Source organism: Myxine glutinosa, chromosome 13 (genome assembly GCF_964187855.1).
Source record: "Myxine glutinosa chromosome 13, kmMyxGlut1.1, whole genome shotgun sequence".
NCBI lineage: Eukaryota > Metazoa > Chordata > Myxini > Myxiniformes > Myxinidae > Myxine > Myxine glutinosa.
In genome coordinates, this window is record NC_136273.1 from 97,189,416 (window position 1) to 97,207,233 (window position 17,818).

Genomic DNA, 17,818 nt, shown 5'->3' on the forward strand with positions numbered 1-17,818 from the left:
CAACCATTGAAATTGGTCTAAGAAAATCAAATTCTAAAGTGGTCTACAGGGGGTCAAACTGGGTCCAGGTTTGACCCCCCCAAAATAGGTATTTGCTTTCTTCATCTGTCGGTATCTGTGCAGGAGGACGAAGGTGAGAGTCTTCAAGTCCTTGTTGCTTCCAGTCTTGCTCTACGGATGCGAGACTTGGACCCTCACCAAGGGCCAGAGAATGAGACCTAACTCCTTTGGAATCAAGTCTCTTCGGAGAATCCTTGGCTATCGCTGGTCGGACTTTGTGTCAAACAAGCGTTTGTTGAGAGAGACTCAGATGAGATTTGTTTCCTGTATGGTCCGTGAGCGTCAGCTGTGGCTGTAAGGACATGTGGCTCGTTTTCCGCACGCTGATCCAGCTCACCGATACTCTCAGCAAGGGAGCCTCGTGAGTGGAGGAGGCCAACGGGCCGACCGCGTGCCTCGTGGTTGCAGCAGGTTGATCGGTGTCTCAAGGAGATAGGGATGGGCCAGACATCAACCTGGGGGGTGGCCAGAGGGAGGCCCCTGGAGTACCGTCAGAAAGTGGATGCGGTGATGCGCTGCACCCATACCTGACCTGTCCTGACCTATTGATGATATTCACAACTACTTAAAGCGCAAATCAGTCAATCTCTGCAGGGCTGGAAGAGGTGGCATGGCTTTTGTGAGAGCTTGTATACATGGAATACCTGATAACGTGGATGTAGTGAGGATCCAGTAAATATGGTAATTTGTAACAATAGGGCATTGTTACAGAAAACCAGGGCAAGGGGAAGAGCGGCACAATAAACAATGAAAAAAATAAAGGCAGAACAGTGATTATGGAAGACTTTAATATCACCAAACAGAATGGGCCTATTTAATACAAGCTTAAACAAAGGTGAGGAATATTTCATGGATTTATGTCAAGATTTTTATTTGACTCAGTTTGTTGGAACACTCCACGCATGGTAATTAAGCGCTACACCTGATACTCATCGATCGTAATCCAAACATGATAGGGCAGGTTGAGGTTCAACAGCATTTAGTAGGTAGTGATGATAATATAGTGATGACAGCAGCATGGTTGTTGAGTGTGTGAGGTCTTGCTCTCACTGACGTGTGTTTACAAAGTAGTATTGGTGTCGATCCTATCTTCTCGAAAAGAGCCGCCAACCCAGAAACTAAAGGGCCATGGTGTATGGTGATGATCATCATGATTGGTGAGAGGTCGGCCACTTAAACTAAGAGTAAGGCCAAAACAGATTCCAAAATCAGGAAGTTCATAATTTTTGACCACATGAGGGTAGATTTTGATGAAATGGGACAGGAAGTGTCTGTATATATAATGTAATTGGGATCTTGACGTTTGAGGTTCGGGGACAAAAATGGCAGACATTGAGGATATTAGAGGAAGGACAATTAATTCATACAGAGTAGAAATCTAAATACAATCATGGGTGATGGAGTAGATTAAAAAGGGACAATCACTAAGTTTTTAAATTAAGGAAACTATAGGCTAAAGTCACATGGGGTTTGCCCCAAATGTCCTCTTTGCTGAATAACAAATGTCCCAAAATATTAGTTATTGTTCTTTCATTCTTAGAGCTTGTTTATAGATCTTGCTCCTTGCACACATGAAGTTTGTACCTGTCATATAACTGCTTACCTTTTTTGTATATGCCACGACTAAGTGTCATGTTGTGTGGCCTCTCATCTTAGAGCCGCCATATTAGTACCAGCATTAGTACAATTGATCCAAGGTATGTAGATTGTCCAGTTACACTGTTAGGTGGGGCATCAGTGGTCGGTTCTGGAACAGACTTGGCTCGTTCCAGCAGTAACCTTTGTACCATACCTGTAAATGTATCATGGGCAGATATCAAGGTCCTGGCAGGTGAAATGTAGTTAGGTGGTTCCTTGTGAACATTTGTGAAATTTTCATGGATATTGAAACAGCCAGAAAAGTCTAGGAGGGGCAACAGAAAGCCAGCTATAACTTCTGGTGACGTACAACGGACATCACGAGCAGCTGCTCCATACGGAGGATGCTGACTGTGGGCAGAAGGTGATTGGAGCAGCCAAAGGAGGTTGCAGTCACAGTGCCAGGGGTTGTCAAATAGGTAAAGGGTACGTAGGGCTGTGGCACTAATTGAGTTGGGGGGTGAGAGGGAAGACAGCCGATTCCCTTGTAGATGCAATGTATGAAGAAGGGGCATGGCATCATATACAGCAGGTGGAAGTTTCTTCAGTCTATTGCGCTCCAGGTGCAAGGTGTCGAGGGATGGCAAACCAAAGAGACAGGCTTGGGGCACTTCCAGCAACTGGTTTCCACCCAAGTTGAGTACCTGCAACTGGTTCAGGCCATTGAAGGCATTTGGTGGCAATGAGGAAAGGTGATTATTTGCGAGGTTGAGGGAGGTGAGCTTGTTGCAGGAGATGAAAGCTTCCTTGTGGATGACAGATATATAGTTGTCCTGTGGGGATATGGTTTGGAATGGAAATGTTTGCAACTCGTGTCATAAGGTAGGTTTTTACTGCCTGATAACAATAGCAGAGTTTGTCCAAAACAGTTACCTTGTTTGTTTGATACGGAAGTCTCGGCTCATGGAGAAGCTAAGCGACAGAGAGCAACAGCTTTACAGACTGGCAGGGGGTAAGAGTGGAAGAGGCAGACAAAAATACATGGATAGACTGCAATGAGTAGTGAGTGGCATGAATGTAAGCGGAGAATGAATATGTGAATGAATGGAAGGTCAGCATGATTGCAACAAATCCGTAGTGTGTAAAGGAATAGAATGACATGAATATGGATGGGACAAGGAAACAGGGGAATGGAGAGGTGGAGGAATGGATGTGGGCATCCCGCTTAGACTCAGGTGTGGGTTTCTGGAAGAACGTGCATGCCATCAAGAGAGGGGTGAGGTGCAGGGGCTGCAGATGAACAAAGGAAAAGAGGGAAGAATTAAAACATAAGTGAAGAAATAGTAACGTGAGAGTGCACCAATTATCTGCGATGGGTGAAAAACCGGCCCTTAGTTCATGGCCTCCTTTCAGAAGATGCCAATAACATGCAAAGCCTGGGACTCAATGACCTCCAGAGAAGATGGTGCACCAGCCTAGTGTGGGCAACCATACTCTGGAGATAGTACTTCAAATTAAGGTGTTCTATACTGTGCTGAGCTTTGCATGCCTCAGGATGGGAATCTGGAGATATAGTCTGCCCATCACAGGTTGCAATAGGTAGTGAGGCCTGAAAGATCCAGGGAATGGAACTCTTCCAGGGGTTTGCAAGAAAAGTTAACTGGGGATCTAACAGCTGACCTTTATTGAGGAACATTTTGAGAGGGTGTACAAGACTGGGATCTAACAGCTGACCTTTATTGAGGAACATTTTGAGAGGGTGTACAAGACTAGGATCTAACAGCTGACCTTTATTGAGGAACATTTTGAGAGGGTGTACAAGACTGGGATCTAACAGCTGACCTTTATTGAGGAACATTTTGAGAGTGTGTACAAGACTGGGATCTAACAGCTGACCTTTATTGAGGAACATTTTGAGAGGGTGTACAAGACTGGGATCTAACAGCTGACCTTTATTGAGGAACATTTTGAGAGGGTGTACAAGACTGGGATCTAATAGCTGACCTTTATTGAGGAACATTTTGAGAGGGTGTACAAGACTGGGATCTAACAGCTGACCTTTATTGAGGAACATTTTGAGAGGGTGTACAAGACTGGGATCTAACAGCTGACCTTTATTGAGGAACATTTTGAGAGGCTGTACAAGACTGGGATCTAACAGCTGACCTTTATTGAGGAACATGTTGAGAGGGTGTACAAGACTGGGATCTAACAGCTGACCTTTTTTGAGGAACATTTTGAGAGGGTGCACAAGACTGGGATCTAACAGCTGACCTTTATTGAGGAACATTTTGAGAGGGTGCACAAGACTGGGATCTAACAGCTGACCTTTATTGAGGAACATTTTCAGAGGGTGTACAAGACTGGGATCTAACAGCTGATCTTTATTGAGGAACATTTTGAGAGGGTGTACAAGACTGGGATCTAACAGCTGACCTTTATTGAGGAACATTTTGAGAGGGTGTACAAGACTGGGATCTAACAGCTGACCTTTATTGAGGAACATTTTGAGAGGGTGTACAAGACTGGGATCTAACAGCTGACCTTTATTGAGGAACATTTTGAGAGGGTGTACAACACTGGGATCTAACAGCTGACCTTTATTGAGGAACATTTTGAGAGGGTGCACAAGACTGGGATCTAACAGCTGACCTTTATTGAGGAACATTTTGAGAGGGTGTACAAGACTGGGATATAACAGCTGACCTTTATTGAGGAACATTTTGAGAGGGTGTACAAGACCGGTATTCAAAGACACATTCTATATATGAATTGACCAATGACCAAAATGGTGGAGCATGCGCATTGGATTGCGCATGCGCAAGATTGGAGGTCACGTTTTTCGAAGCTGTTCCATGCGCTCACGCTTTCGAAGCGAAGTAATTTTTTCACAATTGTGTTTTTGTCGAGACTGTATCTATCTTTCGGTGTGTGTACCTACCTATAACGTGTCTTTAGGGAAATTTTCGGTGTTAATTTTTCGTACATGTATACACAATCATCGGTTAATTTGTGTCGCGTATTCTGAGGCCTAGTACTAGTACTAGTAGGCTTAGGCTACCGTCTCCGACCTTGTGGTTTTGTTTTCTCTCAGCGGTTCATCGAATGTGCTGCAATTACTTTCGTTCTCTGTTTCGTCCCAGTCGTTCACCCCATACTTCCTTGTTTAATATCAACTCAAAAAAATAACCCCAAAAAAATATTTCCTTCTCAGTTCTTATTCGTTTATTTGTTGTTCTTATTTGTTCGTTCGTTCTTAGTTCACGTTGTTCGTGATCACGCGATCACGTGGTTAGAAATGTTTAATCTCTCCCCTGATGAACTGTATTCTGTCATATATAATTATAACACCTTTTTCTTCTTCTCCTATAAAAGGATGCTTTCGTCTTGCTCACCAAATCTATTCATTACAAAAAAAAATCCCATCTCTTACAGTTCCTCTTTTCTACATTCCCGAAACTCTCCAGCCCTCCACCCCTCCTTCAGCGTTCTCAAACGTATTTTTGACTCGAAGGTCTCAAACTCATTTTGCAAAAAATGTTCGTTTCCCATGAATCGTACACTTTTCAAAATCCAATCTCACCCCTCCCCTCCAAATCTTCCCCATCCCCCCTTCCCTCCAAAACTTCCCCATCACCCCTCCCCTCCAAATCTTCCCCATCCCCCCTTCCCTCCAAAACTTCCCCATCCCCCCTCCCCTCCAAAACTTCCCCATCACCCCTCCCCTCCAAAACTACCCCCTTACCCCTCCCCTCCAAACCTTCCCCATCACCCATCTCTTTCAAATATTCCCCCTTGCCCCTCCCCTCTAAATCTTCCCCATCACCCATCCCTTTCAAATCTTCCCCCTTGCCCTCCCCTCCAAATCTTCCCCATCACCGCTTCCCTCCAAAACTTCCCCATCACCCCTCCCTTCCAAAACTTCCCCATCTCCCCTCCCCTCCAAATCTACCCCCTTGCCCCTCCCCTCCAAATCTTCCCCATCACCCATCTCTTTCAATTCTTCCCCCTTGCCCCTCCCCTCCAAATCTTCCCCATCACCCATCCCTTTCAAATCTACACCCTTGCCCCTCCCCTCCAAATCTTCCCCATCACCCCTTCCCTCCAAAACTTCCCCATCACCCCTCCCCTCCAAAACTTCCCCATCAACCCTCCCCTCCAAATCTACCCCCTTTCCCCTCCCCTCCAAATCTTCCCCATCACCCATCCCTTTCAAATCTCCCCCCTTGCCCCTTCCCCCCCCTCCCTCCTAAACTCCACCCACACCCCTCCCCTCCAAGACTCTCCCTCGCTCCTCCCCTCCTAGACTCCCCTCTCACCCCTCCTCCTCAAAGCGTCCTCCCTGCTTCTTTCCCCTTCCAACTTTCACCTTCATCTCCCCCAACCTTCTGCCTCGCTCTTCCCCCTCCTCAAATAACACCTCACTGTGCCTCACCCAATCTCCATCAAACCTTTTGTCCGCCCCATTCTTCCCTTTCTGCAAGCTATTCTGAAATCTCTGAAATCTCTGAAATCTCTGACACACCTTCAACAGCTCTCCCTACCTCTTCCTCCTCTTCCACATCTTACCCTACCCCTCACCCCCCTGTTCTGTATCCGATGCTCCCTCTTCCTCTTCATTAACGGTATGGACGTCAAACATCCGGGGACTTCGCTCAAACTTGACTGATCTCTCCATACAGGTTGCTTCTGACAAACCAGATGTGATCTGCTTAACAGAAACTTTCCTCCTTCATGATGTCTCTGATTCCTTGGTATCTCTCCCAGGTTACTCCCTCCTCCGGTATGATAGACCTGAGCCTCGTCCTGGAGGTGGGGTTGCTATCTTTATAAAAAAAACTCTCTTCCTCACTCGCCCTACACTGCCCTCTCTCCACCTCACCCCCAGGAATACCTTTGGCTACGGCTTCCCCTTCGCTCCCACCTTTTGTTCATATGTGTGTTGTACCGTCCACCAAACAGTGATGACTCCATCTACATCTCACTGTCTGATAATATGGACCAACTTCTATCTACCCATCCCAACTCTCTCTTCCTCATATGTGGTGATTTCAATTGTCACCATGCCAGTTGGATGGGTGTGGGTACCTCTCTCACCAGCCATAGCTCTTCAGCAAAGGACTTCTGCGACTCACTGGGACTGACACAATCTGTCAATTTCCCGACCCGGATCTCAGTCAACGGAGCATCTTCTCTTCTGGATTTGGTTATGACTAACTTCCCTGAAAATGTCTGCTGCTCTTCTTCTGCTCCAATCGGCTTATCTGATCATGTGCTTGTTAAAGTGGACATCTCTCTGACCATTCTCAGAGAGCCTCCTCAGCGTCGACGAGTCTGGCATTTCACTCAGGCCAACTGGCACGGTCTTCAAGCAGCCATCAATCATCTGGACTGGTCTCCCATCTCTACCGCCTCTGGCATCAACTCATCCTGGGAATTCTTCCAAAGTAAATTGCTCTCTCTCTCATGCACAGATTTATCCCATCTCGTCTTCAGTTGTCATCCCCTTCCTCCCGTCCATGGTACACGGAATCTTGTGGTGAGGCTGTTGCCGAGAAACAACTTGCTTTCGTCTCCTGGAAAACAAATCCAACGGAAGGAAATCTCATTTCCTTTCACAAAGCCCGAAACAAGTGTGTGTCCACCCTCAGGAGAGCCAGGAAACTATATCTCTCCGTTCTCAAGACCGAACTCTCTTATCTGTCTCCCTCTTCCAAATCCTGGTGGCGTCTGGTCAAATCTGTTTCTGGTGTTTGTTCCCCCTCCATCCCCCCCCCCCCCTCACCTTAAATGGCTACACGGCTGACTCCGCACGTGAAAAAGCTGAATGCCTCAACTGTGTGTTTGCCTCTAAATCTTGTGTCCCAAACCCATCCCTCTCTGTACCCACCATACTGAGTCGTACCCAGCTGCTCCTGGACTCTGTGTCCTTTCCTCCTGACAAGGTGGAAAAGTTTCTGTCAACCCTCGACTCTGATTCTGCAACTGGTCCTGACGGCATCAGCCCACGGGTCCTAAAATCATGTTCTTCCGCTCTTACACTCCCTCTCTCTGTTCTCTTCACCCTCTCTTTTGCTCAAGGTCATCTGCCATCTGCTTGGAAATCAGCCAACATCACCGCTTTGCACAAAAAGGTGCAAAAACAGATCCTAGCAACTACAGACCAATCAGCCTTCTCCCAATTATCAGCAAAGTCATGGAATCCATCATTGCTTCAGATATGAAATCTTTCCTCTTCTCCAATGGCTTGATCTCTGACCATCAATTTGGTTTCAGACCTGGTCACTCTACTCTGGACATGCTGCTTCTGCTTTCTCAACAATGGATGGAGGTCCTCAACACCAAACAGACATTTCACGTGCCTTCGATACGGTCTGGCACCCCGCTCTGCTCACCAAACTCTCCTCCTTTGGTATCCATGGAAATCTCCACGCATGGCTGGCGGACTTCCTCTCTAGTCATAGTCAACATGTGGCCCTGAATGGGTTTCTCTCATCTCCTCTTCCTGTTCAAGCTGGAGTTCCCCAAGGCAGTGTTCTGGGCCCTGTGCTTTTTCTGGTCTTCATCAATGATCTCTCTGACTCTCTTGAAAATCCTCTCTATCTCTTTGCTGACGACTCTACTCTCCTTCGCTCCATTCCTCATCCCTCAGATCGGCAGTCTGCAGCCTCCTCACTCTCTGCAGACCTGGACAAAATCACAGACTGGGCAAACAAGTGGAACATGTCTTTCAATCCTGACAAATCTCACACTCTTACGATGTCTCTCCGAAAAGACCGACTGGACAACCCTCCCATCCACTTTCTGAATAATCCTCTCCAAGAAGTTCTGTCACTCAAGCTTTTGGGTCTCACTATCTGCCATGATCTTTCCTGGGAAAACCACATTTCAAATCTGGCCTCCAAAGCCAGTCGCCGACTGGGCATCCTCCGTCGTGCGAAGTCCTTCCTTGGCACACCTGAGCTCCTCATCACTTACAAGGCTTTCATCTGCAGCTCTATGGAATACTGCTCTCCCCTCTGGTCTGGTGCTCCTGCCTCACACCTAGCTCGTCTTCACGCGGTTGAAACCAAAGCATTCAGAATCATTGGAATCTCCCGCGATGAAGTTAACTCCAAGGGCCTTTCACTCACTCACCGCAGGCAGGTTGGTGGTCTTTCCGTCTTCTACCGACTCCTCTCTGGCCTTGCCCCCCCCCCCCCAGCTCTCTCTGGGCTCTGTCCCACAAATATTCCTACAGGTCGCACAAGATCTGCCTGCAACCCTCTTATGGGTAAACTGCCAAAATCAAGACTTTCTGCTCACCTTCTCTCCATCATTCCTCTTTTCTCCCGCCTCTGGAACAAACTCCCTCACTCTCTTCAATCCCACTCCACCCTCCAGGTCTTTAAAACAGCTGTTGACAACCATCTCTTATCTTCCCCCATCCAAAACCTTGATCTTTTCTACCCCCGCTAATTTCACCCCAAATCCTACACTTCTTTGAAATACCAACTTCTGTCCTGGAAGTCCATGGTCTCCTTGTGTTTTATACCTCTCCCCCCCCCCCCCCCCCCTCCCCTTCCCACGCCTCCTCCCCACAAGCCCTCTCCCTCCCACACTTCTCCCTGCTCTCAAATGTTATGTTTGTGTGCTTCCCCTTCTCTCCCCATCTTGTCTTCCACTCCCTCTTTTTATATATTTTGTTTGTCTGGTTGATTTGTTTGTGAAATAAATGTTAGCTTTCACGAGCCTCGATTCAGTATACAAAAAAAAAAAAAGATGTCATTCATTTAAAGCAAGAAAAAGTTTGGTCCTAAATTTCTGAGTTGTGGCACATCAGCCTCGCAAGGAGGACAATACCATCTCAAGAATGACCCATTGTTTCTACTCGTCAAGAAAATCGGATAAACATTCAAGGAGGACCCCCTGAATACCATTGGTAGACAGTTCGGAAACTATTGCCAGAAAGTATTCAAGACTCCATGATATGCAAAGATTCTGTGATCTCTCGTTTGGAATTTAGAACACCCATCCATTGTTGAGTTGAAAGCTGCAACACGTGCAGAGGGACAACAGGCAGAGGGGAGCTCCAACCAGCCAGACTCGGTATAGTGTAAAGGTTACAGTGTCCGATCTAGGTCTGGGAGTTTAGCGGTTCGATCTCCAGCCAAGTCGTACCAATGACATTAAAAATACGTGCTGCTTTCTTGAAGCTCACCATTTAAGAAGGACAGAGCATGGAGAAACAACCACAAGTTGGCAACCATTGTGCAGGCTTCATATTCGTAAAGGCCTCATCCTGCACTGAAGTTCCTTGCAAGATATAACTCGAATTATTCTCACTGTGCATGTGATGGAGAGAAGACTGCCATGTCGGTAATTGAGTGGATCAACCTTGGAATGCTTCATGTGAATGGGGGTGATGTTGACAGCTTTTCAGGTTAAAAAATTGCAACCCTGTGAGAAAGATCTGGAGAATAATGAGGAAAGAAGAGAATAGAGGGCTAAACCATTCTCTGGGGATTAAAGCCTCAACACCGTCAGGTCCAACTGAAGTGGAGGTGTCAATATCGCCGAGAAACTTTTGAACTTTAGCAAAAGAAAAATCCACATGCTGTGTTAAGCAATCGGTGATTGGAGCAAGGGTTGGGAACTGGAAAGCAGAGATTATGAACCTTGGCCTTCTCAGGAAAGACAAAATCATGACGTTTAGATTTTTCAAAAGCAGGTCAAAAATGAGCTCCATCCTTGAGGGTTAAAAGGTTCTCTTCCATCCTTGAGGGTTAAAAGGTTCTCTTCCATCCTTGAGGGTTAAAAGGTTCTCTTCCATCCTTGAGGGTTAAAAGGTTCTCTTCCATCCTTGAGGGTTAAAAGGTTCTCTTCCATCCTTGAGGGGTAAAGGTTCTCTTCCATCCTTGAGGGGTAAAGGTTCTCTTCCATCCTTGAGGGTTAAAAGGTTCTCTTCCATCCTTGAGGGTTAAAAGGTTCTCTTCCATCCTTGAGGGGTAAAGGTTCTCTTCCATCCTTGAGGGGTAAAGGTTCTCTTCCATCCTTGAGGGGTAAAGGTTCTCTTCCATCCTTGAGGGTTAAAAGGTTCTCTTCCATCCTTGAGGGTTAAAAGGTTCTCTTCCATCCTTGAGGGTTAAAAGGTTCTCTTCCATCCTTGAGGGTTAAAAGGTTCTCTTCCATCCTTGAGGGGTAAAGGTTCTCTTCCATCCTTGAGGGGTAAAGGTTCTCTTCCATCCTTGAGGGTTAAAAGGTTCTCTTCCATCCTTGAGGGGTAAAGGTTCTCTTCCATCCTTGAGGGTTAAAAGGTTCTCTTCCATCCTTGAGGGGTAAAGGTTCTCTTCCATCCTTGAGGGGTAAAAGGTTCTCTTCCATCCTTGAGGGTTAAAAGGTTCTCTTCCATCCTTGAGGGTTAAAGGTTATCTTCCATCCTTGAGGGGTAAAGGTTCTCTTCCATCCTTGAGGGGTAAAGGTTCTCTTCCATTTTGCAAATTAAGTGTACATTCTGTCTACATGTCCCCGTCCCATTAACAGGGAGAGAGAACCTGCATCACCCTCCTCTGATCTGGGATTGGTTACATACTGGTCTGATGAATGGAACAGCTCATCAATCCATGGCAAGAACTCAGTCTCTCCCTGTCGCTCTGGAAGGATTGCAAACGAACCCACCTATCAATTTCCATGGTCAACCACTGGAAGAGGTTCAGTCTCTTGAACTACTCGGCCCAAACATGAGGCATGACCTTCCCTGGGCTGACCACAAAGGAAAGCTTGCCTCAAAAGCTAACTTTCCAAAATCGGTCCTTTAAAAAAAGTCTAAACGACTCACAGCCGACAAAACCTTTGGCATCGCTCAATGGAGTACTTCTTTGGCCAGGGATTTCCTCCAGTTGAAATTTACTGGAATCCATGGAATCTGAATGTCAGCATTGTTGGTACCTCCTGCAATGAGGCCCAAGTCCCAGACCTGTTACTGGCACATCACAGACAGGTCAGTAACCTATCTGTGTTTTCGACTTCTCCACCAGTCTACAGCTCATTTTGTTTTCTCCGCCATCCGACCTTCCCCTTCCCCAACAACTCCAGAATACACACATTCTTCCATTAGTCCCCTTCTGCTTAAACTTCTAAACCCAAGCTGAGTTTGTGGTTTGATTTATACCCCTATATTATTTTGTTTGGGTGCCATGGTGAGTCAAGCAACACATGTGGGTGGGGTCCGGCAGCTGTCCGACCAATGGGTGTACATTTCAAAAATCGACCCTCAACAAGAACCACAAGAACAACCATTCAGAGTTCTTGTACACCTGCGACAGAATGGCCGCGCTGTGGTCACACACAACCTGTGACAAAATCCGGTAACAGGCCGATTGCGAAACGCACATTTAAAGCACTCTTAAAATATTAACTTAGCACCTTTCATCCATGTCAGCCTCCCCCAGGGTTATATCTGAAAGAGCAGATTCGTCACACAGTCACGGATTGCTTAACTCCAACATGGAGCCATTCAAAAATTATGTAACGCTATCTTTTTAGAAACTTGCGTAACATAAAGCTTGATTATGTAATGTAACGCTTGATGACAGTGCGGATGCGGGTGCAGGTGCGGGTGCGGGTGCGGGTGCGGGTGCGGGGGCGGGGTTCAAATAAATAAAACAGAGAAGCAATTTTAAAACAAGCTGGACGGGCTAGTAATACTTACTTGTACTTACGGTGAAATAACATTTTGATGTTAGTCTTCTCCATATTGTCAATTATTAATTAGTCTTCACCATATTCTCAGTAAGTCTTTTCCATAATCTCATTATAAAGGTTTGTTGAAAATTTAATGACAAAAGCTCAAATGTCAAAAAAAAAAGATGACAGACACAGACACACAGACACAGACACACACACACACACACACACACACACACACACACACACACACACAAACACAGACATACACGCACACACAAACACACACAGATACACACAAAGACACACACAGACACACACACACACACACACACACACACACACAGAAACACACAGACAGACACACACACATACACGCACAAACACACACGCACACACAAATACACGCACAAACACACACGCACACACAAACACACACGCACAGAGACATACACGCACACACAAACACACACAGATACACACAAAGACACACACAGACACAGACACAGACACACACACACACAGAAGGACAGAGACACACAGGCACACACAGACGCAAACACACACACACAGACACACACACACATGCACACACATGCACACACACACACACACGCACAGACATATAAACACACACAAACACACACAGACATATAAACACACACACATACACACACACACACACACAAAGACACACACACACAAAGACACACAGACACACACAACGACACACAGACACATAGCTGCACACACACACACACACACACAAAGACACACAGAAGTAATTTTAAAACACCGTCTCCTGCTGCGTGGGTGGTCGGTCTTATAAGGGCGATAAAACACCTTGTCACCTGCAGGTCAAGCAGAGTCAGGTTTTCGAGGCCAATCAATGAACTCGAAGCCACCACTTCAATGGCATTGTCCTCCAGGTAGAGGTGTGTCAGCCTGGAAAGGATGCGTAGTGCACCAGGTATGTGCCGGAGTCTGTTATGCCAGAGATGCAAGCGAGTGAGACCATGTGTCGGAGCAAAGAGACGTTCAGGTAGATCGTAGAGACGGCATGCAGCAAGGATGAGCGTGTGCAGCACCTGGAGTCCAGACAGGGCCCTTGCGTGTAGAGTCCCGAGGTCGTTATTGTGTGACAGTGACAGCCATAAGAGTGTTGGCACACCTGCACAGCTCACACCACACACACCTCTTTGATCAAAATCAGTACTACCTGTACAAAAGGTGAGACTGAAAACGGGGAAAAAAACTTCATAACACAAGTAAGAACGAAATTCAAACTCAATGAAAACTCTTCTCGCATATATAAGGTTCTCATATATCTCGCTCAATATAAGGTTCTTCATTCACAAGGGAAACAACTTTAACATGAAGAAGAGCAGAGTTACCTAGTAAGGTAACAAAGCAAGGGTATTTCATTCAGAGAGTAGTTCATGCATTGAATGGTCTCCCTGGTAAGATCAGGGCAGCAGAAACTGTAGATACTTTTAAATTGGAATTAGATAGGTACCCACAGGTATTTGGAATAAAGGGGTACATGGAGTGGTAGGTATAGCTTAGTGATTGTATACATTTGTGAGGTATGATCTATGAGAGGGTCTTTGCAGAAGGTGAATGTGTTGTGGACAGTTGTTCTTTAATTTTTTTGGAGGGATATAGGGTTTTTGATCACAAACACACACAGACATATAAACACACACAGACATATAAACACACACACACACACACATATATATAAACACACACACATATATATAAACACACACACACACACACACACACACATATATATAAACACACACACACACACACACACACATATATATATAAACACACACACACATATATATAAACACACACACACACACACACATATAAACACACACACACACACACATATATATATATAAACACACAGACATATATATTGTTACTGATCGCGGTTTAGATGTTATGATGGGCCGAGCGGATGGTCCAACCGCGACCGTTACAGGATCCCCGACTCACCCGATTCACCCAGAACTTTGGCCGTATCGCACCGCAGCTGCCCAATCTGGGAAAAGACTAAAACGACGAAATGCAAAGAGGAAAAGGAATAAGACGAGAAGACAGACAGAAGAGTAATTGGATTTATTGTACACACACAAGCAAAAAGGAGCAATCAAGTTTATTTACAACACATAAGACGCAGGTGACACAGTGCAAATACTAGCTTATACAGACTTAATTAACCCAGGGACAGAACAAACAAAACAAACTCACGTACACAAGAAGGGTGGAAAGGCAGGAGGTGGATGGCTGGAGGGAGAGGAAGGTCCAAGGGGGTCCTGCCGCACGATCGGCGTGTTTAGCAGCCGCCGTTCCTTTGCGGCCCTGCTCAAAACCGCCGTTCAGGCCCCAAGCTGCTGTTGTGGCTGCTGTGGACGTCGCGTGCTTTCCCAGGACTTGTCCGACTCGTCTGGTCCAAACCCTCAACTCTTTCTTGGTCCACTCACTCTTTACCACCGACTCCTCACCGCAACCAACGCAACCAACTGACCACCACCACCGACTCCTCACCGCAACCAACGCAACCAACTGACCACCGACTCCACTGACTCACCCTTCTCCACCGACCCCCTCTGACTGACTCTCACTCTTCTTGCGCGCGCGCCTTTATAGCGCCTCCAGCGATCAAGCCGCCGGCCTTCAGGACACGCCCATCGGTGTGCTCACCTCGGCCCTGGTTGGTCATGCGACCCTCTGGCTCCCCCCTTGATGACGACGGGCGGGCACTTGTTCAATGGTGGTTTTGGAGGGGAGGTAATTGGCAATCGAGGCTCGGCAATGACGAAAGGGAATGGAGATTTTGGGGATGGGAATGAAAGGGGATCTATTCTCTTTCACTGGTGCAATGGAGTACTTCAATTAATGGGAGACACAGCCTTACCCTAAAACACAGAATAAGATATAACTATCGAACAGGGGTATTCTATTATTGGCTGACGTGTATGCTTGTGGACTAATTATGGGATGCCCTTTCACCTTTACACAGCTCCGGAGGCAGGGGGGCGCAGAATAAACAATAATAATAATACAGTTTTTTACGATTGCTTAAACACGATTTTGAAAACAGGGCCCATTTTGTCAAAACACTACACACAATTCACACAACCACACACACAAGTAGCAGAACACCTCAGATCCTTTGCAAAATGAAACACTCTTGTAAAAACTATACACTAATTTATAAAAACCATATTCTGTTACCATATGAAACACACACGTTTCATATGACTTAATTCTGTTTGAACCAGTTACACACTGCTGTTGCGAACCTAAAACACTTTTAGCAATTCTACTTCTCAGTGATTAGAGTACTGCAAGGGAAGCACACAGAGAAAGTGCAAATATACAATAAATTCACCAAACACCACACAAGACCAATGCTGCAGACTGATGAAAATATAATTTATTTCTCTCCATATACCCAAATCAGTCAACATGTCAACATGGAGAATCACAACAAAACATGTCCCAGTTTTCATGCTACTACAGTAGTGTGCATAACACTGTAAGCTCAACAAATATCAGACAAACGTAAAATACTGTATCCAGTACAGGTTACAATTACAGTAAAAAGAAAAAAAAATCTGAAACCAACTGAAAATACAGTACAGAAAATACTAGACATTATCTCTTCGCCTAGCTGGATCTGGCCAGAGAATTTCATCAACATCACAGGCGATATCCTCATTGGCAAGACAACGTGGGAAGAACCGTCTCGAATGTCGGATCCATCCTTGCACAGCTGCGGCGTCGATTTGGTCACAGGCCTCCTCCATGGCCTGAATGAGGGGTACCTGAGCCTGGGGCCGGAGATCGTCAGCCCTCCACCGCCATGCCGAGAAAAACTCTTCGATTGGGTTTAGAAACGGAGAGTATGGTGGAAGGTATAGTACTGTAAACTGTGGATGGTGTTGAAACCAGTTCTGGACCAGAGCAGAGCGGTGGAACGACACATTGTCCCAGACGACAATGTATTGCATCTGGTGCACTTGGTTTACTGCTGTGACGATGTTGTGCAATCGGTCCAAAAATGTGAGAATGTGAGGTGTGTTGTAAGGGCCCATATCGGCATGACGGAGGAGGACCGCAGTCTGTGCAATGGCAGCGCAAAGGGTGATGTTACCCCCACGTTGCCCTGGGACATTGATTATAGCCCTGTGGCCAATGATATTTCTGCCTCTCCTTCTTGCTTTTGTGAGGTTGAACCCTGCCTCATCTATGTATATGAAGTCATGCGGGATTTCCTCAGCATCCATCTGTAAAACTCTCTGAAATACAGTGAAAGACAAGATTGTGTAGTTCAGCATAGATCTAGTATACAGTAAATTTACATGTAAAAAGGTTACGTGTGCAGTATGCAACATCGCAGTGCTAAAGTGAACAATACATACCTCCACATACTCATGCCGCAGCTGTTTGACCCTCTCTGAATTCCGCTCAAAAGGCACTCGATAAACTTGTTTCATTTGAACCTGATGTCCTTTCAGGATGCGTGCCAGTGTTGACCGAGAGACCTGATGGACAGTATTGAAAATGGCATGGTCACCGATAATGTTGGCTTGAATTTCTCTGAGCCTGATAGCATTATTGGCCAAAACCATGTTTATGATCTCTCTCTCTTGCTCTTGCGTGAACATGGGCCCCCTTCCTCCTTGTCGTTCTCGACCCTCAATCCTATGTAGAAAAAAATACATGTAACCTACTGTAAATGTCACAGGAAGGGGTATCAAAAGTGCTGATATGGTGCATGCAATAAGCAGCTGATTACTGTAAACTGTCGACAGATTTTATTTTACCTGTTTTCTTGTCGAAATGTCCTAATGACAGATGCCACTGTATATCTGCTAAGATTTGGCTGAACTCTTAGTCCAGCCTCCCTCAGCGCCAATCCGTGGTTCACGACATGGTCAACTAGTGTTGCGCGAATTTCATTTGATAAATTTGGTCCTCTTCTTCTTTGAGCACGTTCTCCTCCTGCTTCAGGTCTTCCTCTTCCTCTACCTCCTTCTCCTCCTCCGTGGATTCCCCCTGTCACCCTCACTCTTCTTCTTCTGACTCCTTCCATTTTGGTTGAAGACAGGTGAACTCACCTGCTGCATTTTTATAGTGCTTAAACCTGATTGGTGTGTCTACAATTAAGCAATCGTGTGTTTGCGCACCTGCTGGCTGTGTTTAACCGATTGGCTCATAGGTGTGGTAATTTGACAGTCCGTGCTTTGGAATTGCAAGGAAGTGACATCATGATATACTTCTGTGTCTAATGTATACAAGTGTGTTTAGTGTTTTGCAAATCACTGTGTGTATTGTTTTGTAAAAGGTGTGAGGCTGACATTGTGCTTATATTGGTGCAAATCTGGGCCGATGTTTTGCTCCTTGAGTGTAAGGTTTTGATAATTGTGTAATACTTTTGATTTTAGTGTTTATGCAATCGGAAAAAACTGTAATAAAGCACACAATCAAA

At 45.8% G+C, this 17,818-nt stretch overlaps 2 protein-coding genes across 2 annotated transcripts; both read right to left on the reverse strand.

Moving 5' to 3' along the window:
* Window positions 1-828: 828 nt before the first annotated feature.
* LOC137438409 (uncharacterized) lies at window positions 829-13,744 on the reverse strand. The gene is made up of 3 exons (XM_078767036.1): window positions 13,698-13,744; window positions 13,155-13,539; window positions 829-2,471 (listed from the first exon to the last, which is right to left on the reverse strand). The coding sequence occupies exons 1-3, from the start codon at window positions 13,742-13,744 to the stop codon at window positions 1,713-1,715; spliced, it is 1,191 nt and encodes a 396-aa protein (XP_078623162.1). The 3' UTR covers window positions 829-1,712.
* A 1,994-nt stretch (window positions 13,745-15,738) lies between these two features.
* On the reverse strand, window positions 15,739-17,770 carry LOC144888617 (uncharacterized). Its single transcript, XM_078767198.1, has 3 exons — window positions 17,154-17,770; window positions 16,749-17,031; window positions 15,739-16,625 (listed from the first exon to the last, which is right to left on the reverse strand). The coding sequence occupies exons 1-3, from the start codon at window positions 17,420-17,422 to the stop codon at window positions 15,975-15,977; spliced, it is 1,203 nt and encodes a 400-aa protein (XP_078623324.1). The 5' UTR covers window positions 17,423-17,770; the 3' UTR covers window positions 15,739-15,974.
* Between the last annotated feature and the right edge of the window lie 48 nt (window positions 17,771-17,818).

What these genes read in the sequence shown, in the direction of transcription:
- LOC137438409 (XM_078767036.1), bottom strand. Translation starts at nt 13,744, where the DNA reads ATGAACTACTCTCTGAATGAAATACCCTTGCTTTGTTACCTTACTAG. An exon ending in TTGCTTTGTTACCTTACTAG is followed by an intron (nt 13,540 to 13,697) that starts GTAACTCTGCTC and finishes CCCCGTTTTCAG; the next exon opens with TCTCACCTTTTGTACAGGTA. An exon ending in TGACTCTGCTTGACCTGCAG is followed by an intron (nt 2,472 to 13,154) that starts GTGACAAGGTGT and finishes ATATCCCCACAG; the next exon opens with GACAACTATATATCTGTCAT.
- LOC144888617 (XM_078767198.1), bottom strand. Translation starts at nt 17,422, where the DNA reads ATGGAAGGAGTCAGAAGAAGAAGAGTGAGGGTGACAGGGGGAATCCAC. An exon ending in ACATTTCGACAAGAAAACAG is followed by an intron (nt 17,032 to 17,153) that starts GTAAAATAAAAT and finishes TTTTCTACATAG; the next exon opens with GATTGAGGGTCGAGAACGAC. An exon ending in TGCGGCATGAGTATGTGGAG is followed by an intron (nt 16,626 to 16,748) that starts GTATGTATTGTT and finishes ACTGTATTTCAG; the next exon opens with AGAGTTTTACAGATGGATGC.